This window comes from Mrakia frigida (genome assembly GCF_051309035.1).
Source record: "Mrakia frigida strain ATCC 22029 unplaced genomic scaffold BDY24scaffold_3, whole genome shotgun sequence".
NCBI classification, from domain to species: domain Eukaryota; kingdom Fungi; phylum Basidiomycota; class Tremellomycetes; order Cystofilobasidiales; family Mrakiaceae; genus Mrakia; species Mrakia frigida.
In genome coordinates, this window is record NW_027481278.1 from 209,820 (window position 1) to 236,777 (window position 26,958).

At 54.6% G+C, this 26,958-nt stretch overlaps 10 protein-coding genes across 10 annotated transcripts; 6 read left to right on the plus strand and 4 right to left on the minus strand.

Moving 5' to 3' along the window:
• The first annotated feature begins 47 nt into the window (after positions 1 to 47).
• BDY24DRAFT_376364 (cytoplasmic tRNA 2-thiolation protein 2) lies at positions 48 to 2,363 on the plus strand. The gene is made up of 6 exons (XM_076638658.1): positions 48 to 185; positions 296 to 380; positions 723 to 1,174; positions 1,261 to 1,713; positions 1,785 to 1,923; positions 2,005 to 2,363. The coding sequence occupies exons 1-6, from the start codon at positions 113 to 115 to the stop codon at positions 2,309 to 2,311; spliced, it is 1,509 nt and encodes a 502-aa protein (XP_076500199.1). The 5' UTR covers positions 48 to 112; the 3' UTR covers positions 2,312 to 2,363.
• BDY24DRAFT_376368 (uncharacterized protein) lies at positions 2,364 to 3,470 on the minus strand. Its single transcript, XM_076638659.1, has 4 exons — positions 3,034 to 3,470; positions 2,811 to 2,953; positions 2,560 to 2,700; positions 2,364 to 2,454 (listed from the first exon to the last, which is right to left on the minus strand). The coding sequence occupies exons 1-4, from the start codon at positions 3,112 to 3,114 to the stop codon at positions 2,373 to 2,375; spliced, it is 447 nt and encodes a 148-aa protein (XP_076500200.1). The 5' UTR covers positions 3,115 to 3,470; the 3' UTR covers positions 2,364 to 2,372.
• Positions 3,396 to 6,460, minus strand: BDY24DRAFT_376372 (uncharacterized protein). The gene is made up of 7 exons (XM_076638660.1): positions 6,311 to 6,460; positions 6,156 to 6,185; positions 5,731 to 6,071; positions 4,212 to 5,616; positions 3,919 to 4,076; positions 3,707 to 3,804; positions 3,396 to 3,619 (listed from the first exon to the last, which is right to left on the minus strand). Exons 1-7 carry the CDS (start codon positions 6,341 to 6,343, stop codon positions 3,456 to 3,458), a joined length of 2,229 nt encoding a protein of 742 aa, XP_076500201.1. The 5' UTR covers positions 6,344 to 6,460; the 3' UTR covers positions 3,396 to 3,455.
• A 67-nt stretch (positions 6,461 to 6,527) lies between these two features.
• Positions 6,528 to 9,526, plus strand: BDY24DRAFT_405769 (2,3-bisphosphoglycerate-independent phosphoglycerate mutase; the record flags this gene model as incomplete). Its single annotated transcript, XM_076642669.1, has 13 exons — positions 6,528 to 6,547; positions 6,742 to 6,915; positions 7,043 to 7,101; positions 7,254 to 7,348; positions 7,434 to 7,830; positions 7,948 to 8,184; positions 8,283 to 8,292; positions 8,466 to 8,486; positions 8,564 to 8,707; positions 8,780 to 8,813; positions 8,897 to 9,024; positions 9,120 to 9,307; positions 9,468 to 9,526. 13 exons carry the CDS (start codon positions 6,528 to 6,530, stop codon positions 9,524 to 9,526), a joined length of 1,566 nt encoding a protein of 521 aa, XP_076500202.1.
• A 379-nt stretch (positions 9,527 to 9,905) lies between these two features.
• Positions 9,906 to 12,311, plus strand: BDY24DRAFT_156157 (uncharacterized protein). The gene is made up of 3 exons (XM_076636151.1): positions 9,906 to 10,662; positions 10,745 to 12,107; positions 12,192 to 12,311. Exons 1-2 carry the CDS (start codon positions 10,232 to 10,234, stop codon positions 12,072 to 12,074), a joined length of 1,761 nt encoding a protein of 586 aa, XP_076500203.1. The 5' UTR covers positions 9,906 to 10,231; the 3' UTR covers positions 12,075 to 12,107; positions 12,192 to 12,311.
• A 679-nt stretch (positions 12,312 to 12,990) lies between these two features.
• BDY24DRAFT_156174 (uncharacterized protein) lies at positions 12,991 to 15,777 on the plus strand. Its single transcript, XM_076636152.1, has 7 exons — positions 12,991 to 13,637; positions 13,791 to 14,241; positions 14,428 to 14,646; positions 14,730 to 14,893; positions 14,961 to 15,262; positions 15,344 to 15,515; positions 15,620 to 15,777. Exons 1-7 carry the CDS (start codon positions 13,258 to 13,260, stop codon positions 15,726 to 15,728), a joined length of 1,797 nt encoding a protein of 598 aa, XP_076500204.1. The 5' UTR covers positions 12,991 to 13,257; the 3' UTR covers positions 15,729 to 15,777.
• Positions 15,778 to 16,288: 511 nt separating this feature from the next.
• BDY24DRAFT_336254 (mannosyltransferase putative-domain-containing protein) lies at positions 16,289 to 19,146 on the minus strand (the record flags this gene model as incomplete). Its single annotated transcript, XM_076637231.1, has 14 exons — positions 16,289 to 16,318; positions 16,398 to 16,457; positions 16,545 to 16,719; positions 16,825 to 17,128; positions 17,211 to 17,291; positions 17,386 to 17,460; positions 17,547 to 17,648; positions 17,723 to 17,784; positions 17,864 to 18,122; positions 18,211 to 18,255; positions 18,323 to 18,368; positions 18,438 to 18,597; positions 18,664 to 18,695; positions 18,763 to 19,146. The coding sequence occupies 14 exons, from the start codon at positions 19,144 to 19,146 to the stop codon at positions 16,289 to 16,291; spliced, it is 1,815 nt and encodes a 604-aa protein (XP_076500205.1).
• An 837-nt stretch (positions 19,147 to 19,983) lies between these two features.
• BDY24DRAFT_376429 (uncharacterized protein) lies at positions 19,984 to 20,813 on the plus strand. The gene is made up of 2 exons (XM_076638661.1): positions 19,984 to 20,468; positions 20,550 to 20,813. Exons 1-2 carry the CDS (start codon positions 20,125 to 20,127, stop codon positions 20,755 to 20,757), a joined length of 552 nt encoding a protein of 183 aa, XP_076500206.1. The 5' UTR covers positions 19,984 to 20,124; the 3' UTR covers positions 20,758 to 20,813.
• BDY24DRAFT_376433 (uncharacterized protein) lies at positions 20,814 to 22,868 on the plus strand (the record flags this gene model as incomplete). The annotated part of the gene is made up of 7 exons (XM_076638662.1): positions 20,814 to 20,981; positions 21,241 to 21,299; positions 21,429 to 21,499; positions 21,597 to 21,736; positions 21,942 to 22,253; positions 22,325 to 22,396; positions 22,525 to 22,868. The coding sequence occupies 7 exons, from the start codon at positions 20,817 to 20,819 to the stop codon at positions 22,603 to 22,605; spliced, it is 900 nt and encodes a 299-aa protein (XP_076500207.1). The 3' UTR covers positions 22,606 to 22,868.
• A 111-nt stretch (positions 22,869 to 22,979) lies between these two features.
• On the minus strand, positions 22,980 to 26,080 carry BDY24DRAFT_376436 (uncharacterized protein; the record flags this gene model as incomplete). Its single annotated transcript, XM_076638663.1, has 10 exons — positions 25,617 to 26,080; positions 25,291 to 25,482; positions 24,933 to 25,212; positions 24,747 to 24,846; positions 24,560 to 24,687; positions 24,465 to 24,481; positions 24,267 to 24,377; positions 24,079 to 24,189; positions 23,734 to 23,959; positions 22,980 to 23,404 (listed from the first exon to the last, which is right to left on the minus strand). The coding sequence occupies exons 1-10, from the start codon at positions 25,878 to 25,880 to the stop codon at positions 22,983 to 22,985; spliced, it is 1,851 nt and encodes a 616-aa protein (XP_076500208.1). The 5' UTR covers positions 25,881 to 26,080.
• Positions 26,081 to 26,958: the final 878 nt, after the last annotated feature.

Genomic DNA, 26,958 nt, shown 5'->3' on the forward strand with positions numbered 1-26,958 from the left:
GATGCTGTTGAGGTGAGCTCGACAAGGACGAGCTCGCTTTCGATTTCGTTCCCCTTCTTTGGCCCTCAACACCTTCGACGCCTCCCTCCTTCAGTCTTCTTTTCTGCCAGCGATGTCTTGCTCGAACCCACCTGAATCCGATTCCCTCAATCCTGATGGAGACGCGCCTGAGAAGATGATGGAGCGTGAGTCTGAACGCGCTCTCTCTGCACTCCTTCCCTCCTCATTCGTTCCCTTCCTTCGACTCAAGCTCACCCTTTCGTCCTTCCTCCCTTTTCGCCCTTGTCAACTTCAGGAAAGCCCAAGCTTGACTCGTCGATATGCATACGATGCAAGGAGGAGAAGGGAATCCTCGTCGTGAGGCATAGCAGCTATTGCAAGTGAGTCAGCCGAAGTCAACTTTCTGGAGAGCTCGCAAAGAAGGATTCCAAGGCTGAAGGATGGAAGAGCTCGTAGGGAGCCTTGTAGGAATCGAGTGAGAATCACATCTGGTGAAACAAGCTTCATACATCTTAGGTGCTCAGCTGCGCGAGGGGATAATAGCCTGGAAGATTTGGAAGGGAGGGAAGAGAGGAAGAAGGGATGTCAAAATCGAGCGAAGCTCACCACTTCGAGCTTCCTTCCCTCTTCCCTGTCCTCCTCCCGTCTCTACGAGCTGTCTAGACCACTCTTGGAAATCTCCGATCATCTAGCTGACACCCATCCTCTCTTTTTCTCACCAGGAACTGCCTCCCATCCTTCGTCCTCCAGAAATTCACCCGTTCCATCGTCCCTCACCTCCCTCCCCTCCCCTCCTCGTCCTCCCGTCGAGCGGCCTCCACCTCCGCCGTCCCTATCACCAAGCCTCCCGTCCTCCTAGCCTGCTCAGGAGGTTCTTCCTCGCTCTCCTTGCTCGAGATGTTCCACCGATCTTACTGCTCCTCGGGTCCGAGAGGTCGGGAGCGATGGGGAAGGATCGTCGTCGCTTGGGTTGATTTCGGACGAGAGGGAGGAGAGGAGATGGGTGCCTATCTGAAGAAGGTTGTGGAGGAGAGGTGGGGGTGGGAGTGGAGAAGGGTCGGTGTCGAGGAGGCGTTTGAGAGGGAGGGTGGGCTGATCGGGGTTGGAAGTGAGGAGGAGTTGAAGGTTGGTGTGGACGCGAGGATGTTGAGCGTGAGCGTTGAGGGAGGACGAGGTGAGTGTTCTCATTATGACTAGAGAAAAAAAGGCAGACATTGATGATCGAAAATTACTCATACCATCGCTCCCTTCCTCTCGCAGTTCTCAAAACGACCCTTCTCCCTTCGTCTTCCGACGCGTCCTCGTCCTCCCCTCCCACCTCTCACTATCAAACCCTCCTCTCAACTCTTCCTACTCCCTCCCACCCAGCAATCACTTCCTCTCTCCTTTCTTCCCTTCTCACCCGTCTAGCCATTTCCCTTTCCTCTTCCTCACCCACGACCAACCCTACCCTCTTCCTCACGGGACTCACCGCGACTCGAGCCGCGTCCCTCATCATTTCCCAGACCGCTTCAGGAGGAGGATACGCTCTTCCTCTCCTCGTCGCACCTACCACGACTCACGTCGTTGGCGTGAAGGTCGTGAGACCGATGACCCAGTTGAGCGGGAAGGAGGTCGGTTGGTTCGCAAGGAGTTGTGGGTTGCGGAGCTGGAATTTGGGATCGATGATGGTCGGGGGAGGTGGGAAGGGGAGTATCGAGAAGTTGACTGGAGGTGAGTACTCGAGCCCTCTTTGTTTCCTTTGACCAGTTTTTGCTGACTTTTCGCTCGGAATCTCCTCGCAGACTTCGTTCAAAGCTTGGACCGATCTCATCCTTCGACCGTCTCGACCATCGCTCGAACAGCTTCCAAGCTCATCTTCTCTGGAAACGCCGACTCTCCTACAGCAGCATGGACAGGTCGAGTCTGCCCTCTGTGCGAACTGTGAGTTCTCGCCTCCTTCCTCCACCTCTCAAACGCGTCTCCGTCTCCCTTTCTGACGCGTCTTCCCTCTTCTCACTCCAGTCCCGCCGATCCCTCCCCGAAGGAATGGCTCTCCCTCACCTCTCTCACATCCCTCCCAACCACTCCTCTACCGCCCACCTCTTCCAACGAACCACCACTGGAGCACCACCTCTGCTACTCGTGTCTCACGACTCTCGTATCTCCCGCTGGAGCAGCCGGAGGAGGAGCACCTCCGCCTCGGAAGGAGGGAGAGGAGCCCGCCCGACTGCCCGCTTGGACGATGGGGAACCTGGTTAGGGAGAGAAGGAAGGAGGTTGGAGAGATGTTGATGGGCGAGGGTTGGTTGTTGAGCGAGGAGGACGATTGAACGACTGCTTTCGTTTCGAGTTTTGAGTTGGTCGAAGGAAAGGCATAGATCGTGAGGTTGACTACAGTCCCCACTCGGCCTTCTCAACCTTGAGGTTCCCTTCATTCTGTTTTGAGGCGTCTCCAGTGACCATCCCGACGGCTCTGGGGAAACCAAACAAGTTGAGAGGGAGGAGAGGGTGGTGAGCTGGGTTTTCCTCCTCGTCGTCTCTCTTCTCCCTTCGAATGCAAGAAGGAAGATGCACTCACGACTCCATCTTCCCCTTCAGCGTCTTCGCATCCAACAGCGGCAGCTCTCCTTCAGCAGCAGCTTTCTTCCATGTCGCTCCCTCGGTCTTCAAGTTCCCTTCCTTCTGAGTTTCAGCGTTTCCTGTGAGCATTCCGAAGGCACTGCGAACGAAAAAGCCGAGCAGCCGTATGTTAGCGTGCTTCTCCTCTCGATACCTCTCGCCTCAACGACGCCGGAGACTACGAAAGACGACAAAAGGAAACAAACTCACGACTCAACCTTCCCCTCAACTTTCTCAACCGTCGCTTCAGCTTTCGCAATCCTCCTGGCTTCCTCCAGCTCCTCTTGACCAGCAGTGCTAAGCTCCGCTCCTGAGGCTTTCCAGGCTTCTGATCCAGTAACGGCTCCGATGGCCTGAAGGGAACGCAACCCAAAACGAGAAAGAGGTGAGCTCGAAACGAGATGGGCGGAGTCGTGAGCGTTTTGAGACGAACCTCGTAAGCTTGCCCTTGGAGGGAGACGGCTTGACCGTGGAGAGCTGAGGGAGAGGGTTCGGTGGGAGTGGGGTTGGACATGTTGTATTTGGTTCGAGAAATGGATTGGGAGTGGGGGAGAAGAGAGGGAGGGGAGGAAGGAAGGAGGATGAGCTCGAGGTTTGACTGACGTCACCTTTTAGAATGGTTTATTGAAGGGTGGCGAGGAAGTTTGGAAGCCCTGCTTATTGAAGAACCCAAGAGAATACACCTGGGCCTATACTTCGTTTTTTGAAGAGGGGAACTGCGAGGGTTCAAGCTGGAGAACGAGGGCAAACACGAGGACTCGACGCGTCTTGTCGACTCTCCTCCCTCTCCGCTGGAAAACGCACGAGCAACATATATAGATGTTTGATAAGCAAACGCAAGCAGTTCCTCCTGTATCAAGCAGCACCTAGCACTAGAATAGTCCCCACCTGCCCTCTCGAGATCTTCCATCCGTCGTCGAGCAGCATCTTCGCGACCGCAGGAGCCAGGACTGCCCTCTGACCCGGGGAGTGTCGTCCTACACCGGTGATGATGGTGAAGACCGGGGAGGGAGGGGTAGCTAGAGGAAGAACGGACGAGCGAAAGAGAAGGGAAGCGAGGGTCAGCGAGCGAAGAGAGAAGGAGGGAAAGAGCAGGCCAAACTTACTGGTTCTCGTATCCCACCACGAATGAACAGCTTCCCGAACGATGGAGAGAGCTTGGTAGGCTGTGAGTCCGTGGAGGTCGATGTAGGTTGTTGTGTACCTGAACGAAGACGAAACGAAACGGGGAGGTCAGCGAGACGCGTCGACGATTCGTTCGTCTCTCTCTCTCTTCGAGGTTCACAGACCGAACTCGAGAGCAAAGACGGATACTCACTTATGCTGCTGCAACAACTGAGCCTTCGCTGCATCCAGACCCAATCTCCTCGTCGTATCACTCAGCTTCCGGGCAGTCTCAGCGTAGTGGGCAGCGATGGATCCTCCTTGGTTCGCAGCCGTTCCGGATTGGAAGTGACGGGTCGCTGCTCGGAGGGCCTGAAGCAAGGAAAAGGAAAGGAACGAAAAAGGCAAGGAAGAAAGAGAAGCAAAGGAGTCAGCTTTGTCCTCGTTCCTCGACGCCTTTCTCCTCGCCTTCACCGCCCTCTCTTCCTAGACCGTGGACCAACTCACCTCGTTCCTCAACCCCCTCTCTAACATCTCCTTCTCCCTCAACTCCTCCCACCTCTCCGCTCTCCCCTCTCTCGTCCTCCCCTGCCTCGCATACGCCGGAATCGACTCCGCCAACCGATGTCCTCCTCCCTCCTTGCCCTTCCCTTTCCCGTCCTTCCCCGTCGGGTTCCACTTGTTCTGGAGGTTATGAATCTTCTGAGGTAAAGGTCTCCGAGGAAAAGCTGCTCGAGTAGCTCCGTTGGTGATGATGGTTGTGCTCGACGGAGTGGAGGAGAGAGGTGGATCGGTCGAGGAGGAAGCAGTGGCGGGTGAGATGGTGAAAGCTCCGTTGGAGGAGAAGAGATGAGAGGGGTAAAGAGGGGTGTTGACCGAGGATGGTGAGTCGATGAGAGGAGGGAAAGCGTTCGAGCTGGGTAAAGGTCGACGCGTCGAAAGTCGAGGGGAGTTACTCGGACTGATGAGCGGGCTTGAGATCCTACTCTCTGGTAAAGGAACCTTCGACGGCATCACTGCTACCACCACTTCCTTGTATCCACCCCAACCCTCTACCTCTCTCATCACCTCCCAGACATCCAAAGCTGTACTCAGATCCCCTCGACAAGCCTTCCAAACCACCTCGACCTCGTCCGTGTGCCTCAGCTCCTGCTCCGCGTCGTCTTCGTCGCCGAAGAGGATCTCGAGAAGCATGTCGGGTCTGGGACCGTCGTCTCCGTCTGAGAACTGGTTTCCTAGGTGGGTGAGAGCCGAGAGGAGGGCGGCGTGGGTGGAAGGGTGGGAGGGTGAGTGGAGGGAAGAGGAGAAGAGGGAGGGTGGCGCGGATGGAAGGAGAGCGGAAAGGGTGAGGGATAGAGAGTCGAGTGTGGCCCAGTGGTTGTTTGTTGTGGTTGAGGGTGGAAGGTGAGGGAGATAGGTCGGACGAGGGGAGGAAGCGGAGGAAGAGGTCGACGCGACCGCGTTTTGACGAAGACGAGAAGTCGATCTCGACGAGGAAGCTGGAGAGCTGGACCTCGTATGAGATTGGTTGAAAGGTAGGGAGTTGAGGGTCGTTTTAGTCGAGGTAGGTTGTTTCTTCTTCTTCTTCCTGGGCGAGACCTCCTGGAACGAAGTCTCGAGGCGGAGGGAAGATCGAGCCATTCCAGCGTAGGACGAGTTCCTCGAAGACGAAGTTGCTGCTGCCTCCTCCGAATCTAAGTCGTCCAGTTCCGCATTTCCTTCCCAGAGCTGGTCTCGTTCGTCTTGACTCATGTTCTCCCACTGAAGGGCTGCTGCTGCTCCGTCTCCTTCCCACGTCCCTCCTCGTTCCTCTGCTTCCCGTATGGACTCGATGGAGAGGAGGTATTCGACGACGTCTTCGAGATCGGCGGTAGGATCTTCGTCGAGAGCTTGTTGGAGAGTGGAAGGGGACCTGGGGCAGGGACGCAGAAGAAGTGAGAGGAAAGAGGAAGGAAAGGAAAGGGAGGGAGGAAGAGGTGAGCTCGATTCAAAGGGAAGAAGGTGTTTGGTGGATCATCAAGCTCACATATGAGGGAAGAGAGTCTCTAGAAACTTTCTAGAGCTGTTGGTATCCTCGCCTACACCTCCCGAGCCTCCGTCTACACTGGTAGCATCTGTCGATCCAGTCTTGTCGGTGAAAGTCGACCGTGAGCTCAACGACCATTCCTCGAGAGCTCGTTGGACTCCTTCCTCGTCCTCCTCCTGCTGCTCTCCGTCCGCTCCTGCTGGTGATTCGACATCGTCGTAGAACTGTTGTTGCTGCTGTTCTTGTTGAGCTGAATGAGCGAGGACTCTGAGAGTATCTTCGATCTGAGAGAGGGAGGAGGGATCCGAAGGGTCGAGGTCGAACAGAAGGGTCGTGATGAGCTGAGAAAGTGGACGCCGAAGGATTAGCGATTCGATACAAAGGCACGTTGATCTCTGGCTTAATGCGCTCTCTGACGAACTTACCGTTGGAGATAGCGGGGGGTTGAACTCTCCCTGTAGAAGGAGGGGAAGAGGTGAGAACGGACGAGAAGGAATCGAACGCGTCACTCGTCGAGCTCAACACTCCTTCCCTTCCTCCCTTTCTCCTAGAGAATGAGCTTGATCTGGCTGAGACTCACCTTTAGTCGTTCATAAAGCTCTTGCTCGTCCATCCAACGAGTTCGATGAGAAACTTGGTTGCTATGTGTTTGTGTAGATTGGAGGCTGATTTGGTTGAAGGAGAAGCTCAGCGAAGGCGCTCCTTCTTCTTTTTCCAAACGCTCTTGCCTCCTTTCCTCAAACCACATCTTACCCCCCCTCCCTCCCCCCCCCCAAAAACAACTCTCAAAAACAATCATGGTTGCTGTTAACCGTTCGTCCAGGCTTCTATAGATTCTGTACCGAGCTTCGTTCGCTGACCTCTCCGTTGCTTAATTCTCTACAGACAAAGTCTGCCTCATGTTCGTTCTTTCTCTTCCTTCCCCAACCGTTTCCTTCCAACTCCTTCCCTCTTCAAATTTAACAGCAAGCTCACATTTACTCTCTTCGGTCGCTCTTGCTACTTCTTCAGCGTCCACGACGGTTGGGGTATCGCTGCCTCCAAGGGCATCAAGGGAAACGCTATCGAAAACGCCGACACCACCAACATGGATTCCATTGCCGCTGAGCACGACCACAGTCCTCTCCAGGCTCACGGTCTCGCCGTTGGACTCTCTGATGGTCTGATGGGAAACTCTGAGGTCGGGTGAGTCTTGAGCAGCTTTTATCTCGGGCAGGGAAGGACGAGGAAGAGCAGCAAAGGAGGGAAAGGGTCGAGAGTCCATCGATGCTGACGTCGTCTCTCTCTCTCTCTCTCTCTTCTTTTCCTCCAGACATCTCAACATCGGAGCTGGGCGTATCGTCTGGCAGGATATCGTCCGAATCGACCAGTGTACGTTTTACTCCTTTTCGTATCTTTATCGGCTCCCTCGAGCGAGATCTCCTCCTCCCCAATCTTAAAACTCTCAAAGCTCAACTCAACCAAACTCCCTCCCCACGTTCTTCCTTCCTTTCCCTTCGCCCGTTTCTTTTTCGTGCCTGCAGCTATCAAGACTGGAGAGTTCTACGAGACCGCGAACATCGTCAAGTCGTTCAAGCACGCTAAGGAGACCAACGGTCGACTTCACCTCCTCGGACTCGTGCGTTTCTCCCTCCCTCCTCGACCCCTTCCTCCATCTTCTCAAGAGCTCACCCTCTCGCTTCTTCCTTCCCTTTTTCTCTCAGGTCTCCGACGGAGGAGTTCACTCCCACATCCACCATCTCAAGGCCCTCCTCAAGACCGCTAAGCAGATCGGTGTCCCCAAGGTTTACATCCACTTCTTCGGAGACGGTCGAGATACCGCTCCTCGTTCGGCTGCTGGCTACATGCAGGAGCTCCTCGACTTCATCGCTCTCCCTGAGAATGGAGTCGGAGAGATCGCTACCGTCATCGGACGATACTACGCTATGGACCGAGACAAGAGGTGGGAGAGGGTCAAGCTCGCTGTCGACGGTCTCGTTGGTGGAGTCGGAGAGGCGAGCGAGGATCCCGTTGCGTCGATTGAGGCCAACTACAAGAACGACGTCACCGACGAGTTCTTGAAGCCCATTGTCGTTGGAGGTGCTGAGAGCAGGATCAAGGGTGAGTTCTCTTTCTTTGCGTCTCTCAGGTCGACGGGTCGGAAACGAACGAGCTGACCTTTCTCGACGCGTCTCTCTCTCTTCCCTCCCCCTTCCCCCGTTTTTTTTCTCTGAACAGACGACGACACCCTCTTCTTCTTCAACTACCGATCCGACCGAGTTCGAGAGATCGTCCAGGTCTTCGGAGTCGCCCCTCCTCCCATGGAAGTCTCCCTCCCCAAGAACCTCAACATCACCACCATGTCTCGATACAACTCCGAGTTCCCCTTCCCCATCGCTTTCCCTCCTACCTCCATGGACAACGTCCTCGCCGAGTGGCTCGCCAAGAAGGGTGCTAAACAGTGCCACATTGCCGGTGAGTCGTCTTCTTCGTTCGGAAGCTCGAGTTAAGGGAACGAGGAGAAAGAGCGAGAGCTGACTTCCGTTCTTCTTTGCTTTTTTCGCTTTCTTCAGAGACCGAGAAGTGAGTCGATCTGATACGATTCGTCTTTGTCTACTGGAGCAGCTTTCCTGACCTCGATCCTTCCTCTCTCTCTCGTCCTATCAAGATACGCGTCAGTTCTGCTTCCTTTTCCCTCTTCCTCTTCTTCCACTTCCGACTCGAAGCTGACTTCCCTCCCTCCTTTCTCACCACAGCCACATCACCTTCTTCTTCAAGTTCGTCTTACCTTGCCATTTCCCTTGCTCGTCGTTATCTCGAGCTAACGCGTCCCTCTCTTTCTTTCTTCTCACAGCGGAGGAGTTGAGAAGCAGTTCGAGAACGAGGTCCGACACATGATCCCTTCGCCAAAGGTCGCCACCTACGACAAGCAGCCTGAGATGTCGGTCCAGACCGTCGCCGACAAGGTCGCTGAGGTCGTCAAGACCAACGAGTTCGAGTGAGTCTCATTCTCCTTTCGTCTCTTCGTCGTTTCGAGCTCGAGCTGACTTGCTTTGCTTCCTTCGAACAGGTTCATCATGTGCAACTTCGCTCCTCCCGATATGGTGAGTTGAATCTCTTTCGAGCGAGAGGTGTAGAGAGGGAAGGCAGCTCGCTGATCTCGTCTCGTTTTCTCTCCTTCGTTCAGGTCGGACACACTGGAGTCTACGACGCCGCCGTCAAGGCCATCGGAGCCACCGACAAGGCCGTCAAGACCGTCTACGAGGCTTGCGAGGCTGCTGGTTACGTTCTTCTCGTCACTTCCGATCACGGAAAGTGAGTTCTTTCTCAGCTTTCGTTCCGTTCTCGACGCGTCCGCTGACTTTCTTCCCTCCCTTCCTCCTCCACTCCTTCGTTCTCGCTCACTCTAGCGCCGAGCAGATGCTCAACGCCGAGACCGGAAACCCTCACACCGCTCACACCACCAACCCTGTTCCCTTCATCATGACCGGAAAGGAGACCAAGGGTCTTACCTTCGTCGAGGACAAGGAGGGAGTTGCTTGCCTCGCTGATGTTGCGCCTACAGTCTTGGCCATCATGGGAATCGAGCAGCCCAAGGGTTCGTTTCAACTTTTCTTCTCCCTCTCCCTTCCTTTCGTCGTTTCGTCGTCGTCGCGTCTGAAACTCGAAACTGACCTCTCTTTCCTCTTTCTTTCCCCTCCTCTTCCCTCTTCCCTCTCTCCGACTCCGACTCGATGCTCGACCACCACCACACATAGAGATGACCGGAAAGTCCCTCCTTGCGCCCAACGATTCCAAGAGGAGGAAGCTCGAGTAGAGGAGAGATACTCTAGAAAAGACTCAACCACTCTTTGGGATATTTTAGACTAGAGGGTTGAGGGAGGAGGATGTTGTAGTAGCCGACGCAGAGACGAGAGAGACGACGACGATTAGATAACGAAATTTTTGCCTTACAAGAACGAGCGAAGGGAAAGAGGGTGAGGGAGAGAGGGAAGAGACGGAAGAGAGAGAGACGGGAGCAGAGGGTGAGGTTCTCGAATCGTTGCTCTTCTTTCCTTCCGAACCACCATCATCGAAAGGAGAAAGTTTTCCGAGTCTTTCCCTATCCTTACTCTCTCCAAAACCATCTCCTTGCCCTCGATGCTCAACGAAACAGCAGGAAGGGAGACGACGAGGGTGCGGACGCGACGAGCTCGTGCCACCGGCCACTCTTTCGTCCCTTCGTTTCTCCTTTCTCCTAAGCTGAGAAAATCGTATACGGCTCATCCAGCAACCGCTCGATGAAGGAAAAAAAAAAAACTGCGAGCTGCGTCGCGTCGTCGTCCCTCTTTCTGTCGACCCCTTTCCAACGACTCCGACCCTTCGACCTCGATTCCCCTCTCTCTCCTTCCTTCCCTCCTCACCAAATGTCGAGCCCTCATCCTCGCACCTCCTAACCACCACCACCACCTTTCCAGTACTACTCCAACCCCACTCTCATTCTCCGAGGCCAGGAAGCCAGGACCAAAGGAAGGAAACGAGGATGTCAGCTTGCTCTCCCCGTCCCTCCTCGTCTGGTCTCCCTCCCTACTCCTTCTCTTCATCCAGCTCGTGTCCGCTAGGGCAGGACCCAGCAGCACCAACGGACTTCTCTCGACTCAACCCACTCGTTCGGATTTCATCTACATCCAAAGGATCCTTCTCAAGGATCGACTCGCTTGCCTCTCAGTTCTCGTTTCGAGGAGGGAAGGGACGAGGAGACTCGGAGCTGGAGGAGCTCATCTCGCTCAGGTTGATTCTTGCTGGCAAGACGAAGAGCCCAATTGGAGTGGTGGATCTCAGGGGTTGGCTGGCGAACAGAAAGAGCAGGGCCAGAAGGGAAGGAGACGAGGAGGCTGGATGGCTTGGAGATGGAGAGGAGAGGAGGAGGAGGGAGGACGAGGGTGCGCTTGAGTTTCTCGTTGCATTCGAACGGTACGCTTCTTTCCTTCCTCTTTCTATATCCAGCGAAGATAACAGCGAGGCTGATCTTGGTCTGTGGGTGATCTTTTCGTAGATATCGTACCGACTTCTTCGCTCTGGACCTCGAAGATCAACTCCTTTCTCCGACACCCTTCCAACTCATCTCGCTCCTCTCCCTTTCCTCTCACAACAAGCTCAGCACCAACAACACATCCCTCCCACCCCAACCACCCCTGAAGACACCAGCGAGCTTCCGTCTTCCCGTCACTCCCACTTCCTCAGCCGGAGCGAGCTCGAACCCTTCGACTCCTCAGTCAGCCTTCTCCTCCTCCTCCTCTCCCTCCGCCAAACAACCTCAGCCCATGGTCTACGACCTCCCCCTCGTCGCTCGTTCTCGATCAGGATCAGCACCTCCTCCGCTCACTCTCGTTCCCGAAGGGTTTCCACTCCCGCTCCCACTCGCTCCTAAACTCCCAACTTTCCCGAGTGCCGCCAGTTTGCCTGACGCCACTTCGTCGGACGTTAGGAGCGTTCGATCAGCAGCCAGCAGCAGAAGGACAGCAGGAGGTTTGAGAGGGATGGGTCAGAGACCCCTTCCTCGACCTCACGAAGAGGAGGAGTCGGAAGAGGAGGATTACGACGAGGACGAACCCGGGAATCGAAGTCAAAGTCGGACGGGGTCGAAGGCTTCTTCGTCGCGACCTCCTACGAGAATGAGAGGGATGTCTGGAACTTCCTCCTCCTCTTCTTCGAACGCTGGAACAATGAATCGACCTTCACAACCCCCGCACCCTACCCTATCGCCCGGCTCTCGTCCTAGAGCAGCAACCCTCCCCAGCAGCAACGCGTCTTCCTCCTCTTCGACCAACCCTTTTCAAGACCCTCTCACTTCGACGCTCACAACCGTTCCACTCTCCCCTCTTCCTCCCTCTCCCCTCTCGTCGGTCCCTCCAACTCCTCCTCCGCACGACTACGACAATCAAGAGGAATCGACGCAGCCTTTGAGAGAAGAGCTCAACGTTCTTCTCTCTCTCGCCGAACGACTCCCGAAGGAGTTCCGAGTGACGGATCAGATGAGGAGGGAGGCTATAATGACGACGCATCCAGACGTGCTGAGTGGGTTGGCTGGGAAGGTCGAAGAGTGGGCGGAGAAGGAGTGGCTGGCGGGGAAGGGTGGGTTTTTGGAGGACGCGTTGGAGAATCTGGATCATAGGACTGCCGTGAGTTCCCTCAGCCTTGATTCTCCTCTCTTTTCTTCCTGCGTCGCACTGCTGATACGTATCTCGTACTTCGTCTACAGCTCGGACGATTGCTCAGCGGTTCGTTTCTCTCCGTCCTCGCCCTCATCGCCTTCTTCCTCCTCCTCCTCAATCCAAGCCCGTTCAGGTCCGACGGGAAAGCAGTCGAGAGACCCTGGAGATTGATCGTTGTTCCTATGTTCTTGGGTGGAGTCGGCTGTGAGTCTTCTTTGCAGCCGTTTGAGACGAGACGCGTCCGATTTCGAATCGAACTGACCTTTCGTTCTTTTTTTGTTTCCTCAGACGCGATGGGATCCCGGAAGTCGCTCTGTTTCTGGCGTGAGTAACGGTCTAAACTTTTGTTCGAATACCGAAGCAAAGTTGATCGTTCTCCCTTTCTTACAGTCGCCCTCTTTGGAGTACGAGAACAACGAGAATGGGAACTGCACCCTCTCCCTCCTCCTCCTCCAAACCCTTCCGCCATCACCACTTCTCGATCCAACTCCTCCCTCTCCTCTCGTCTCGCAGCTCGTCGAGGACGTCAACCCAGTCTATCTTCCGTCCGAGAAGTCGAGAATGAATCCCTCCCTTCGCCGCCTTCGTCGGATCGACGCGTCCCTCCTCACCCTCTCGACCTCACCTCCAACTTCAGCCTTCAAACAACCCAAACCCTCTCCTCACCTTCTACCTCTTTCCCCTACTCTCGTTCCCTCGCACCCACTACCTCTCAACGATCCCTCCTCTCCTCTCACACCGGCTCCTCCAAACCGCGTCTTCGTCGTCCAACCCTCCCTCGACTCCCAAGCGCCACTCGTAGGACGTTCTGGAAACTGAAGCTCAAGTTCAACCTTCCGGATCTGAACCTTCCCAAACTACCTGAAGTCAAGTGGGCTCCCTGGTTCATCACGCTCTGGCGTCTCACGGGAATGGCATTTGGAACGCGGCCGGTCGAGGACGAGAGGGTGCTCAAGGCCCAGAGGAAGGCGGCTTGGAGGATCGCTGGGGTGTTGATGGGGATGGTAGCGGTGGTGACGGTGGTGGTGATGGTTGTGCCTGGGATTGGGAGGGGAGATGATGGTGCAGGTTGAGGAAGAGGAGGAGAGAGGAGGGCTGAGTTGGGAGGAGCGTCGGTTGTGTTGTAGTCTAGCGTTTTCGGTTGTTTCTTCTTGATGAAAGCAAACCAACATATACATCAGGGAGCGTCGAAGCGTTCTCTCGATACAGTATCTTTCTAAGAAAAAAGCCTTTCTGCCGACGACGAACTCTAGCCCAAGATTCGGCTCTCCCTCGCCCCATCCTCCAACTCTCACCCACCTCTCCCTCCCCTCCATCGCCTCCTCGCCCTTCGGAAGGGGATGCTTCTACGACGATGATCCTCACCGAACCCTCCTCCGACGACAAACAACGTTCTTCTCCACCCTCTGCAAGCTCATCAACCGAACGAACTCCGCTCCTCCTCCCCTCGACCAGCTCAACCTCAGCTCCCATCGATCCACCTCCTTCCTACTCCCCTCCCACTCCCAAGAGATCGATCCGGAAACACCTCTGGTTGAAGGTCTTCTTGTTTCTCGTTGTCGTAGGGTTGGTTGTCGTAGGGACGTTGACGTACGACGAAGGAGAGGTGGAGGACAAGGAGGAAGGAGGAGGAGGAGGACGAGGAGGTGAACGGAGCAAGACGCCCATGCCTCCGCCTGTGGGTGGGAATCCAGCTGAGAAGGAGAAGGTTGATAAAGGGTTCAAGGGAAGAAGGTACGCTTTTCGTTTATATAGTTCTTGCATAGAGAACAGGGAGGGATGGCCTGCGGAGGAAGGCGCCATGAGCTCACCTCCGTCTCGTCTCTCCTTACTTCCTTTCCCTTCCCTCCTCTGATCGTCTCTGTTGTTGTTTCGTTTAACCTTCAGATGGGATTCAACCCTCTACCTCCCGCACCTCTCCGAAACTCACGGTACCTCCCCTTCCTCCGGCCCTTACGTCTGCAATCGCGTTCTTCCCTCCTCCTCCCCTCCTTCCTCCCACTCCTCCCACTCCTACTTCTCCTCCTCGAATCAAACCCTCCTCCGAACCGCCTACGTTCTACCTCTCGAAGAAGACCTCCTCCTCTTCATCCACTTCGGAGCCGTTCAACGCAGACCTGGGTTCCAAGGAGCGGGAGAAACGAACGTCTCGCCCAAGGGAACGGTGACCTTCTTGCCGTGGAGGGAGGAGGACGAGGCGTTGAAAGGAGAAGAGTGGTTGGAGGATAGGGTGTTGGTGCTGGTGGAAAGGGAGGAGGAGATGGAGGTGGAGAAAGGAGGAGGAGGAACGGAGGTGTGCTTCATGGAGGGGAGGGGAGCGGAAGGGGTTGGGGTTTTTGTGAGTGCATACAGTCGGGGTTTTGGCACATTTTCGAAAAGGAGGGTGGTTTGGGATTATGATGGACTATGGTTTCTCTTGGGGACTCGAGGTAGAGGAGCTGAATTGATGGAGTTGAAGGGATTCAGAGAGGCGTCGACTCCGAATCGAAGCTGACTTTCCTTCTTTCTTCGTCCGCCCGTTCAGTCCTCTTCACCCTCACCACCGATCCTCAACGTCACCATCTACGTTCCAACCTCTCCCAACTCGGATCGCACGATGGGTCGGTTCTCCGTCACCGGTCTCGAAGGATCGTTGGCGATGGGAGACATGGAGCCCAACGCGTTCGATCTCGAGAAGTCTTTGCAGGAGAAGAGCTGGTTGAGTTTGGAAGTCAAGGCGAAGAGGGCTGCTATCTACATCAAGGTGATTCTTTCTTCGTCCTTCTCCACTTCTCTTTGTGCTCGAAAACAGAAGCTGAACAGTCTCGTTCTCCCTTGCGATTCCAGTCCCTCGCCGCTCACGCCTTGTCCCTCTCAACCGAGAACTCGTCCGTCTCCCTCGATAACGTCAGGATCACCAGTAACCTCGAGATCAAGACCACCGGACAAGGGACCTACTTTGGGAACCTCTCGATCGTAGCTGGAGCGAAGGCTGCCGTTCACACGGAATCGTTCGTCTCTCTGGTTCCTTCTGCCTTCCTTCCCTCGCTGACTCTCCTTTTCTCCCTGCTCTCACAGCGGCAACTCCCGTTCCATCATCTCCCTCATCACACCCGTCCCCTACTCTCCTTCCACTCCTCACTTCGAACTCCCTATCAACGCCGCTTCAGATCCAAACGACGACGAGGACGAAGAGGACGCGTCCAAGATCAACTTCCCTTCCCTCCCCGGAAAGACTCCTCACTCACCACTCCCTTCCCTCGCGCCTATCAAGATGCAATTCACGTCTACACACGGCAATATCACCGCTTCGTTCCAGAGGCATTTCTACCACGTTCCTCTGCAGGCGACGATTGCGTCGGATACGGGTTCGGTTGGAGGTTCGTTCTCTTCCTTCTTTCACTCCTTCTCGTTCATTCATATCGCTCACTGTTCTCTTTGATCGTTGGGATCACTCGCAGTCAACCTCTCTCCTCATTTCCAAGGCTCTCTGAGACTCAGCTCACCCGTCGAGATCAAACGACTCCTACCGGAGGAGCCGCCCTTCCCTACGTCGGATCCGTACGATCTCGGGAGGAAGTTCAGAGTCGTTTTGACGGATGTGAAGTTCTTGGTGACAGGATACATGGGGTGGTGCGTCGTTTCGTTTCGTTTCGTTCGAGGGAGGAGAGTAGAAGCGTCGAACGAACGATTGAACGCTGACTTGTTTCTTTCGGGCTGGCGTTTCGTTTGAACAGGGGTTTCGCAGGTAAACCAGACTTGCCAGGCTCACTCATTGTGCATACGAACCAGGGCGTGATTGGAGTGGCGAGGTTTGGAGGGAGACTGCCTTTTGATTTCGAGTAGACGCGTTGGACTCCTTTCTGCTTCGTTCCCCATTTTCGTAGATGCTCTGGGGCTTTTACACTTCGTCTTTGTCTTTCACCCTTCCTTCTTCTACAGTTTAGACTAGTCTTAGCGTTTCGGTTTCGGTTCGGTTTCGTTTCTCGACGCGACCCATCGTCGCGTCTTTCCTTCCTTCCCTCTTTTGTACTCCCTCACTATCTGTGACCGTCTCCTTTCTATCTGGTTGTACCCCTATCTTGCCTGATCTCTCTCTCGGCTCATCTCTACATACAACGACGACTTCTGATCTTGCCTCTCGATCTTTTATGACCCAACCTTTGCTTCTCCTTCGAGGGGGTCTATCTCTGCCTTTGCGTGCGCGAGAGAAGAAAGAGTTAAAGTCCATGGGGGGCATAAAGGGGCATAGAAACAACAAACGGAGCGAAGATCGAACGAAAACAGAGCTGAAACGGGTGAGAGGAGAAAGAGGAAGCGAAAGAGAGACGGGTTCAGACGCAAAAACAAAGGGGGATGAGAAGAGCTCTATCGAAACGAGGTGAATGAGAAGATAGAGAGATGGTTCAGAAACCCTTCCCGTTGGGGATGAAACCCTGTTCGTCAACGGAGAAAGGGAGGGTCAGCGGAAGGATCGAGACGAGAGGCGAAAGGAAAGGGCAGAAAGGGACGAACCTGATTGTACACGTTGGCTTCGAAATCCTTCAGCAAAGGGTCGTCTTTCCACTGAGCAATCTGTATGCGACCGGACGAAGGAAGGGCGGGTCAGCGAAGGAAGGGGAAGACAGGCGGGAGCGGGACGGGAGATCAGAGAAGACCGACCTCGAGCAGGTCCTCTCCCCATTTGATCCCTAGAGAGTTGAGTTTCGAGATGTCGAACTCCTCGGTGGGTTCCGAAGAAGATGAAGTCGTCGACGAAGACAACTTAGCAGCATCGATGATGGCTTGATCGGCGGCTCGAGCAGAATCAGGACGAGGGTCGTCGAGGCGCATGTCGCTGCAGAAAAAAACCGACGAGGGAGCGAGTCACTTCGAGAAGAGTGAGGTATCGGAAGGAAAAAATCTAAACTCTTCGCAGGGAAAAAAAGCTCGAAAGACTCACATGCACAAAGCTGAGACGCTGCCCCCATGGAAAAATGGTCGAATCCCTCGCTCCACCGCCGCTCTCTTCCTCACTTCGAACGAAGCAGGAGCTCTCGCGTGTCCCTCGTCATCGGCATCGGCCAGCATATCGCAGTCAACGTCTCCCAAGCCTCGCGTGACGTTGTAGGAGTAGTCGGTGGAGTTGGTGAAAGGAGGAAGAGGGTGGGAAGGATCGACGAGAGTAGGGAGCTGTCTTGTACGACCCCAGCTGAGACCCCGACCGACTCCCGAGGGAACTTGTTTGAGGAGGTTGTAGTGGATGACTGAGGGGCAGAGGAAGGCGGGGAAGGTCAGAGAGAGGTTTCGACGCGAGTCGAAGTAGGAGGAACGGGACGAGTTGCTCACACATCGGCTCTCCCACATGATCGTACTGCTGCATCGTCAGACCACAGAAGCTTCCACTGGCGGTTCCGTAAGGCATACCTCCTGAGGGAAAGGAAGAAGCAGGGAAGGAGTAGGACGAGTCAGATTCGGAACGACGCGACGGGAGAGGTCGCTTGGAAAGCTTTGAAGGACGTACCGACACCGACGTAGCGTCCAGGGACTCCCCATCGTTTTCGAAGAGCGAGGAAAGCGAATCGGAAGATGTCCTTGTCTGAGAGAAAGTGAGGAAAGCGAGAGACGAAGACAGAGTCAGCACGGGTCGTCGAGATCGAGAAGAGGAATGGAGAGAAAGCGCACCTCCATCGGAGAACATGAACCAGAACTTGTGGTCCTCAAGCATGATCTGGGAAAGGATGAGAGCGTCGAGATGACGACTCTTGTCGAAGAGCATCTGACCGGCTGGGAAGAAGAGAGGTGGAAAGGTTGTCAGTCTCCCTCTCTCCTTCGAAGTTTCGATGAGATATTCTGCGGACCTTCCTGCTCCCACTCATTTCTGCATTTCACCCCCAGGATCTGCCAGATACCGTTTCCAGGGCTGAAAGAAGGAGCGAGAGGATCAGCACGACGCGTCCCTCCGATCGATCGAGACGAAAAGGGCCGAAGGAACAACTTACTTCGTCTTCCAGTAGTCCGGCCAGAACATAGCTCCGAGACGCTTGTAAGGAGGCGAGTCGAAGAGGAACTCTGGATCTCGAGTAGGGATGTTGTCGGAATCAAGAAACAGGACGTGTTGGAAGGGAGAGAGGATGATGGCCTGGGCTTTGAGGTGGTAGTTCTTGGTCCGAGTAGGATCCTTCTCTCCCTTGGCTTCGACCATCTCGGCTCCGAGTTCGGCAAGTTCGACCAGTTGGGCAGAATCCGGGTCGGGGCGTTCTGTTTTCGATTTTCGACGCGACGGAACGACGAAGAAAGCGAGTCAGCTTGACCAATTTTGAACTGGTCGAGGATGAGGGCGACTGACCTGATGGAAAGTGATAGATCTGAGCTGGTAGCGTAGTTCCGTAGACTGAACGAGGGGAAAGGGCGACTGATCAGCGACGCGGCGGTTGAATCGACGAGAATCGACGACTTACCGTGACGAAGGACTCGAAGGGTGTAGATACAACGCTGAATCGTATCCTGGGAGATCAATAAGAGAGTACGTATCAGTACAAGCTCGTTGCAAAGAAGGGAGAGTGCGATACGAACGGCATTTCCAGCAGTAAAGACAATCCCGCGTCCTGTCCCATGATTCCTCGTCCTCCCATCGAAATCTGCAGCTCTGACCTGATCGACGAGATTCATCCTGATGTCATGGATCGAAGATCGGTTCAGAGCTGACCAGATGGGTGTTGCCTTCTCGATCAAACTGAAAAGAAAAGCGAGTCAGCGTCGACGATGAAGAAAGCTGTTCGCTTTTGGAAGACCCGCTCACTCTTTGTTCTTGTTGGGCCAGATGTTCTCGCACTATGCGAAGCAAGAAGCATCCAGTCAGCCTTAGTCTCGATTCCGAACCTTGATTTCTTCAACTCACCTGCTCGTTATTCCACAAGAAGAATCCTCCCGTCTCAATTTCACCAGGGATCTCTCCCCTCCCACCAGGAGAATTTTCCCAAGCGTCCAACCTCTCCTGAACCGTCGCATCGAGTGGTAGAGGTTCCGACGCGACGTCGATCTCGCGTCGACCGGAAGGATGAGGTCCGATCTGTTTCGACAACCGCGACAGAAACGAAACAGCGAACGGAGGGAAGGAGACGAAAGTGTGAGCTCGAACTTCTTCTTGATCCTCCTTTCCTTGCCCTCCTTTCTGTTCCGACGGACTTACAATGTGAATATTCTTCCCGGTAGCTTTTACACCAACAGCTTGTGAGCTACTCCATCCTTCCAGCAGAGCTCCTCCTCCTGAAGTCCCTCCCATCGACAAGCTGATCATCCAAAGCCCCAGGACAGAGAGACCGACGACGAACCCAACTCGTTTCACAAGTCCTCTCCCTCCTAGGCTTCCGAGGTGGATGGACGAAGGACCAGTGCCCCAGCTCTTAGTCGAGCGATGTATAGGGTAAGCGAAGTTGGAGTGTTTTTCGAGATCGAGGGAGGGGGAAGAGGGAGGGAGAGAGGAGCTTGAAGGCAGGGCGGAGGGAGAGGGCGAGGGGGGGTTGAGATTCCAAACGGAGGAGAGAGACGGCATGCCCAGCAGTGAGAGACTTTTCGGTAGAGCTGATGAGGGATGGGATGTATATCTGTGAGTTGAGAGGTTGGCGACGAGATGGAAGTTGGAGGGAAGGAAGAGGAGAACAAGAAAGAACTCCAAAAGAAGGGGTGAGCTCGACTTCTGAATCGAGCACCGCAGTGCGTCGTCAGAGTGCTGTTTTCTCTGAATTGAGTCTAAAAAACTTTCAGCGACCTCCTCAAACCTTTCTCTACCGTGTCGACCTGAAACTCGACGTGAAAACGCGTTTATCGCCCTCCAAACCCCTGTTCAAGAGCTCAAAGAAGCAGAAGACGACGCGGGTCCGCGACTCTCACAGGACTGCGAGAGCAACCCAGCAGCTTACCCCCAGGGAAGCAGCGGAAAGCTGGGACAGGCTAGGGAAGGAACAGCTCTTCGCAGTCTCTATAGATTAGCTCCAGTTCGGGACTGATAGCATACGAAAGGATGGGAGAGCAGACGAGAGCCCGGCCGCGTCCGACGCTGTTTATCTCTCCCTCTCGCTCGCGACGCTTCGTGAAAGTGAGATCGTATCAAAGGCATATCGAGAGAGAGAGAGAGAGAGAGAGAGAGAGCAGATAGATGAGATCCGAGGTGTGCTAGGTCTTGAAGGGTTCCGTATGAAAGTTGAGAGGAGATGGGGAGAAAGGCTGAGATGACGAGCTTCGAGGTCTGGATCGTTGAAAGATGGAAGAAGGAGGGAAAGATCAGCTTCCTGCTCACCTCTTCTCTATGCTTCAGAGCCCAAAAGCCTCCATCCCTATCCACCCAGCTACGACCAACGAACAGCGAACAGCGAAAGAAACAGATGCTGGAACTCACAGATGGGAAATGAAAGCTCACTCAGCCCTGCCCGTTCGTCGACGGCCCTTCCTCTACTCGCTCTTCTTCTCAGACTTCTTGGCCTCAACCTCAGCGGCCTTCTTCTCAGCAAGCTCAGCTCGAGTAAGACCCTCTCCTCCAGTGGTCTTGGAGAGTCCGGCCACGACTGGCGACGAGGCGAGACCTCCTCCGGTAGCGTTGGTAGTTTGCTTGAAGAGAAGGGAGGAGAGCAAGGTCAGTTCTTCGTTTCGAGATCGGGACGGATCGTGAGCGAGAGGATAGAAGCTCACCTCAGACATGGATAGAGGGGGAAGGAAGGGGAGTAAGGATTGGAAGGGAGGGTGGTGGTTGAGGGTAGAGGAGGAGAGGAGAGGAGGAGCTCGAAGCGAGGTCAAAGGGAAAGATCAGCCGCGCGGAGGAATTTCCTCGCAATCTCTGCAGGTTTTCCACTCAAGTTTCGTTCAAGATATACATCATGGAGGTTGGCAGGAGACCTGAGGGAAGCAAAATCTCTGCTAGAAGGTTCTTTTAGAAGGAGGGGAAGGGCGGCCAGGCCCATGACGTGCCCTCCCTTCCGCGGGGGGGACGAAACCAAACCGCTTTCGCCTCGCTCGTTTTCTCTTGCCCACCAACATCCACCCTCCAAAAACCCAATCAACTCCAAACCCACTTTCTACTCAACCCTCTACTCTCACTCAAACATGCCTGCTTTCGCTATCAACGTGAGTTCCTCGGACCGTGTCGTCCTCTCGCTCCTCCTCCTCCTCCTTCTTCCATCCCCTTCCTGCTCCTCAAAAGCACAAGCCCAAACATGCACTCGAGTCCCCTCTAGAGCAGCGTCAACCCAGTCCATCCTCCTACCCTTCGCCTCTCACCATCCCTTCCCTTGCTCCGAGCTCGTTCTTCCTCCCATCTCAGCTCACTGACGATCTCCTCCCTTCGCTTCCTCTTCTTCCTCCTTGTTCTTTTCGTTCCCTCTAGGTTTCCGGTATCTCGCCCGATTCTACTCAGAGCAAGCTCGACCAGTTCTTCTCCTTCTGGTCAGTTCACCTTTTATCTCTTGTCTTATCAGAGCAGTTTCTTCGAGTTGGAGATAAAAAGAATGAGTCGGATCCCTTCCGCACCGCAATCTATGCTAACCCTCCCTTCCTTTTTTTCCTTTCTTTTAGTGGAAAGATCTCGTCCATCACCCTCACCCCTGGAGCCGAGTCCCAGTCTGCTGTTATCGTCTTCGAGAAGGGTTAGTTCACCGTCTTTGCTCGAGCTCGTTCTTCTCCTCTTTCGGCTTAAGCTTCAAGCTAACCGCCCTTCCTCTTTTCTCTTCCTCTCCTTCTCAGAGTCCGCTGCTAAGACTGCTCTTCTCCTCAACGAGGGAACTCTCGATGGAGCTCACCTTCACGTCACATCTGAGTCGCTCTCCACAGCCTCGTCGACATCCGGAGAGGAGCCCTCCATCTCCCAGGAGGACAAGCCCAAGGTGAGCCTCGAGTTCCTTCTTCCCTCCTTCCCTTCCCATCTCTTCTCGCTGCGAGTCTCGGGATTGCTTCGGGAAGCAGTCCTTATTGATGGGAAGTAGACGGAAGGAGTTCTTCTGATACGAAGGCCGTGCTCGAGCTCAGAAAGCTGACCTCGAACCTTCCCTTCTTCCCTCTCTCTCTCTCTCTCGTCTTCTCTTCTCGCAGGCTGCCATCATCGCCGAGTACCTTGCCAGTGGTTACGTTCTCTCCGACCAGGCCATCCAGCGAGCTATCGACGAGGACGCCAAGCTCGGAATCTCCTCTCGATTCCTCGCCTTCATCCACAGCTTGGACAAGAAGGCCGGAGAGGCCCTCGCTGGACCCGAGCACACTATCTCTGGAAAGGCTCACGAGGTTCTCGACCCTCTCGTCGCGACCGCCGTCAGCAAGACCAAGGAGGTCGACCAGTCTGCTGGTATCTCCACTCGAGCTGGAGATATCTACTCGAAGGGCCTTGCTACCGACATTGGAAAGAAGGTGAGCGATTCTCCTCTTTCTACGCTTCCTTCCTCTCCCTTGCTTACCGACGCTTCCCTCTTTTCACTCAGATCTTCTCATTCTACACCCAAACGAAGAAAGAAGTCGAGGACGTTCATCGAGAAGCGAAGAGGATCGCCGACGTCAGTATCTTCTCTTTCGCGCCGCTCATTCTCGTCCTCTCTTGGACGCGTTTTCCGACCTCGTCGCTGACCTCTCTCTCTCTCTCTCCCATGCTCTCCTTCCGTGATCTTTCTCTTAGGAACGAAAGGCTTCTGCGGCCTCTACTGCCACCCCCGCTGCTCCTACCGGAGCCGCTGCTCCCGTCGCTCCTGCTCCCGCGCTCGTCTAGACGTCTCCTTCTCTTCTCTTCCCTACCCATCTCGTTTCTACCCTCATCTACCTACCTCTTTGCCCTCCTTCAGCCTGCTCCCGCTAGTACTACCCCTTTTATAACGTTTCAAAACTCTCGGGTCTAGTCGTTGCTGGAGTCTTAACCGACTCTCGCCGCGTCGTCGCTCTTGACACTTCTCCCTTTCCCTCTCCTCCTTTACTTTAATTGAGTAGTGCGCTCGTCTTTTTCCTTCTTAGTGATCATGACCTTTCACGACTTAAGCCTCCTCAAGATCCCAACTCACCACTCAAGATTGGTTGCTAAGTTACCCTCTCTTTGCCCCTCGAACTCAAAATCAGTCTCGAAGCGACGGACTCGTTCCTGACGTCCGACCGTCACCTTCTCTTTCTTCCTCCCCTCGGTTCCCCCTCCCTCCTCCTCCTCCTCCTCCCCCTCGAAGGATGTCCCTCCTCTTCTCCTCGCCTCCCGCTCCTCCTACGCACTCCCCCGTTCGAGCCAGAACAAGAACCACCACGGGTGGCGGGTCGACCTCCTCCCCTCTCGACACGAAGCAACCGACCACTCCTTCCACTCCTACCAAACGACAACAGCTCGTTCGAAGATCCAAGCTTTCGCCTATCAAGTTTAGGACGGGCTCGGGCTCGGGATCGCCTGCGGTCGGGAGGAAGCAAGGGGGGTTGGATTGGGAGGAGGAGGGCGCGGGAGGAGGAAGAGACGGGAGTGCGATGCTGAGGAGGAGCTCGGGAGGAGGGAGTAGGGTTAGAACTAGGGTTGGGAGTGTGGTAGAGCCTTTGCTGTGAGTTTTTGGTTCTATGTTGGGTCTCGGGGAGGTGGGAAGAGTCAAAGAGTGGAGTAGAGAGGTTTGTTTGGGAGGATAGGGGAGAGAAGAGGAGCGAGCGAGCGACGGGTTCCTGGGTTTGGTTCGGAGCTTGAAGGAATCGTAGAGAGAAACCGTAGTGAGACTCAGTCCTCTCTGCCAAGCTCTATTAGAGCAGGGAATCGCTCGTTGTATGCTCGCTCTTCCCAGGGAGAAGAGCGAGCGAATAGATTCTCGGAGGAGGAGGCTCGTTCGCAAGGCACGAAGCTCACTTTGCTCCCTTCTTCCTTCTTTCTTCCTCCACTCAGTCTTCAAACCCGTGTATCTCCTCTCGACATCCCCGAGCTCCTTCACATGATCCTCCAACACGTCGTCGACGATTCCTTCTCGGCAGCAGCTGCTTGCCTTCTCGTCAACCAAACCTGGTTCGCCGTCGGAGCGGTCCTGCTTTGGAGGGAGGTCAGGTTCGAGGATTGTGGGTTCGTGTTCCAGTGGGCTACGGAGAACAAGAGGAATAGGAGGGTTGGGGCTTGTGTGAGTCCTTGGCGTTGGAAGGGAAGAGAGGAAAGGGGATGAAAGTGGAGGAGGAGCGATGGAGGAGACGCGACAACGACGAGCTGACTCTGGTCTCGACTGGCTTTTGGATCCTGTAGAAGCAGAAGACCGCCGATCCTATCCTCTACGCCAGGATGGTGCTCTACACTACTTCCGTCCACTCGGTCCACATCACGGAGGTCGTTGAGCCCGGAGAGTCGGTTGACGTCGTGAGTTTGCTCTCGTTCTCGTTTCTCGCTTTCTCGTCGCCTTTCTCGTGCTAACCATCATGCTTTCGACTTCGCAGATGATCCTTCGACGACACTACCCTCTCATGCTCCCCTTTGTTAGCCTCCGAGCCGTCATCCTTCACCGACTCAGTCCGAGCGCCTTCTACAAGGAGGAGTTCGTCTACTCCGTCAGTCTCCTACCCTCCTCGATTGCTCTCTTTTCTCTTCACTCACTCGAGCTTCCGTCTTCTTTTCTTCTCTCTCTCTCCCTGCAGGTCACGTTCCCCGAGATGTTCGTCGCGTCGTTCTTCCTTCCTCGACGTGGAGAATCGAACTGACCTTCGTCGCTCTCCCACCCTCTCTCCTTCAGGTGGCTCGATCTCTCCTCTACCAAGTGCACCCACGAACTGGACATCCTCTCCTCTTCGACCTCCTCTTCCGATACCCGATTCATCGCTACTCCCGCTGCCGCTCTCGAGGTCCCTCGTCTCGTTGACCGTAAGCTCTTTCAACGCTCGTCGAAAGGGTTCGAGCTGACTCGATCCTTCTTTTTACAGCCGCTACCCTCGTCTGGATCCAAACTTCCGTCTTCGTTCACTACCAACATCTTACCGAATTCTGCCTTAAGATGCCTCCGACTTGGTCCCTCGAGAAGAGGTGAGTCGATTTCGACTCCTCGTCGATTCGACGCGACGCGACGCGACGCTCAAGGCCCTGACTCGTCCTTCCTCCCTCTCTTGCAGACATGCTTCCGATCTTCTCAAGTCCATCGGAGAAAGTCCCAACAAAGACATGCTTCGCACGCTCGTCATCTCCTGCGCCATTCCTTCCTCGTCGACCAGCGGAGCCCTCCTCCTTCAAACCCTCCCGAACCTCGAGCACGTCGAACTCGAGTGTGGTCTCGACGACCGAAACGTTCAAATCTTCGCCAAAGCCTGGCCCAAGCTTCGATACTTCGTCCTTCGAGCTCCTGTCCTCCGAAACGGAAGGGGAGACAGAGTGGGAGAATTTACGAGTCCGAAAGCGAGTCGTTTTTCCTTCCCTTCGTCTCTTTTCTCTTTTCTCCAGCTGACATCATCTACTCTCCTTTGGGTTCTCCAGGTTACCATCAACGCTCTCCGATACCTCACCTTCTACTGCACCCTCCTCTCCCACATCGAGCTCGATCTCCTCCCCGTCGCCTACCCTTTCGTTCACGTCCAAAAGATCCCCATCTTCCGACCCAAGCTCGAGTTCCTCGCCATCACCGGATGGAACGCCGTTCATGCTAAGTTCATCATTCCTTTTGCCATCGTGAGTCCCTACCCTCTTCCGTGTTTCGAGTTTCGACTTCCGAACCCAACGACTAAGCCAGCCAGGCGACGCGTCGAACGAACTCGAACTGACCTTCTTCCTTCCTTCCTTCCTCTCTCTCTCTCTCTCGACAGAAAGCCGTCCCTGCTCCCTGTGACTTCCGTCTCCGAAAGATCGCCTTGGCCGGATTGAAGGATCTCTTCTGGGACGAAGGAGTCGACGGGGAGAGACCGATGAGTGAGGAGGATTGGAAGATCAAGATTCAGGCCGAGAGGCAGGCGAGGCGGAAGGAGCTGGGTCCTGGGTGGCAGTGGGAGTAGTCGGAGTAGAGTTGTTGTTGGTCGGTTGGTGCTTTCTTGCTTGTTTCTCGTTTTCTCCCTGTCTCCCTCGTGCTTCATTCGCTCTCGCTCGTTTGCTTCGTTCTCGTCTCCCTTCTCGTCTCGTTCTCCCTCCGTCTTACCCGCTGCTCGTAACCCTCCCCTCGTACTTCTTATCAGTTTTGCTTCGTTTCCTTTCTTTATCGCGTCACATCTTCGTTGTTCAGCTCGTCTTCTGCATCCGTCTCCCTCGTTTCGTTTTTCCGCTCGCTCTCTCCCTCATCACGCTGCATCGTCTATTCGTTCTCCTTTTCATCGCGCCTTTCACGACGTCCATTTTACGTACTACTCTTCTCTTTCATTATTGAACCGCGACACATCTTCTCCCTCTTTCATTTTGAAACGAACAAAAAGAGACGCGTTGAACTGGAAGACGTTCGACGAGCTGACTTTGCGTTGGCTGAGGAAACAACAGCGCAGGGGTAGGTGAAGCTCCAACTCAGTGAAAGATCTAAAGAAGAGGATCGGAAGCTAACGAAGGAGGAGCGGGGAAGAAAACACGAAGGGGGAGACGAGCAAAAGTAGGAGCGAGAGGAGCGAGCACACGCGTCTAGGGTGAGGTAGGACAGAGAGCTAGGTATAAGAGATTAGAGATGAGACGACGAGAAGGGATAGAGGAGCAGGTATAGACGAAAAGGGACGATTCATGATGAAAGGAAGAGAAGAAAAGAAAGCGCAAGATGAAAAGGTTGTCCGCGGAGCGAAAGAGAGCGAGCCATCTATGTACGAGTGAGAGATGAAAGACGAGAAAGAAGAGACAGAGAGAAAGAATCTAGTCGGAAGGGATGTTCTCCTCCTGCTTGGGTTGAGTCGACGGCGACGACGAGCCTTCCAACATCTCCACGCGTTCCAGGAGGGATTCTGCGATGGCGAGGGTTGAGGAGAGGTGCTTCTCGAGGTCGGCGACTTTATAATCGAACGAGAAGACGGCGAAGAAGTTAGAGGAGGGTAAAGAGAAGGTTGGAAGATGGTCGATCGTAACGTACTGTACTCTGAGAGAAAAGAGAGGAGGAGAGGGAGTCGGAGTCAACACGACGCGTCGAGATTGAGATCGAGAGAAAGGTAGCGAGAGTTAATTCACCTTTTCGTTTATCTCTAA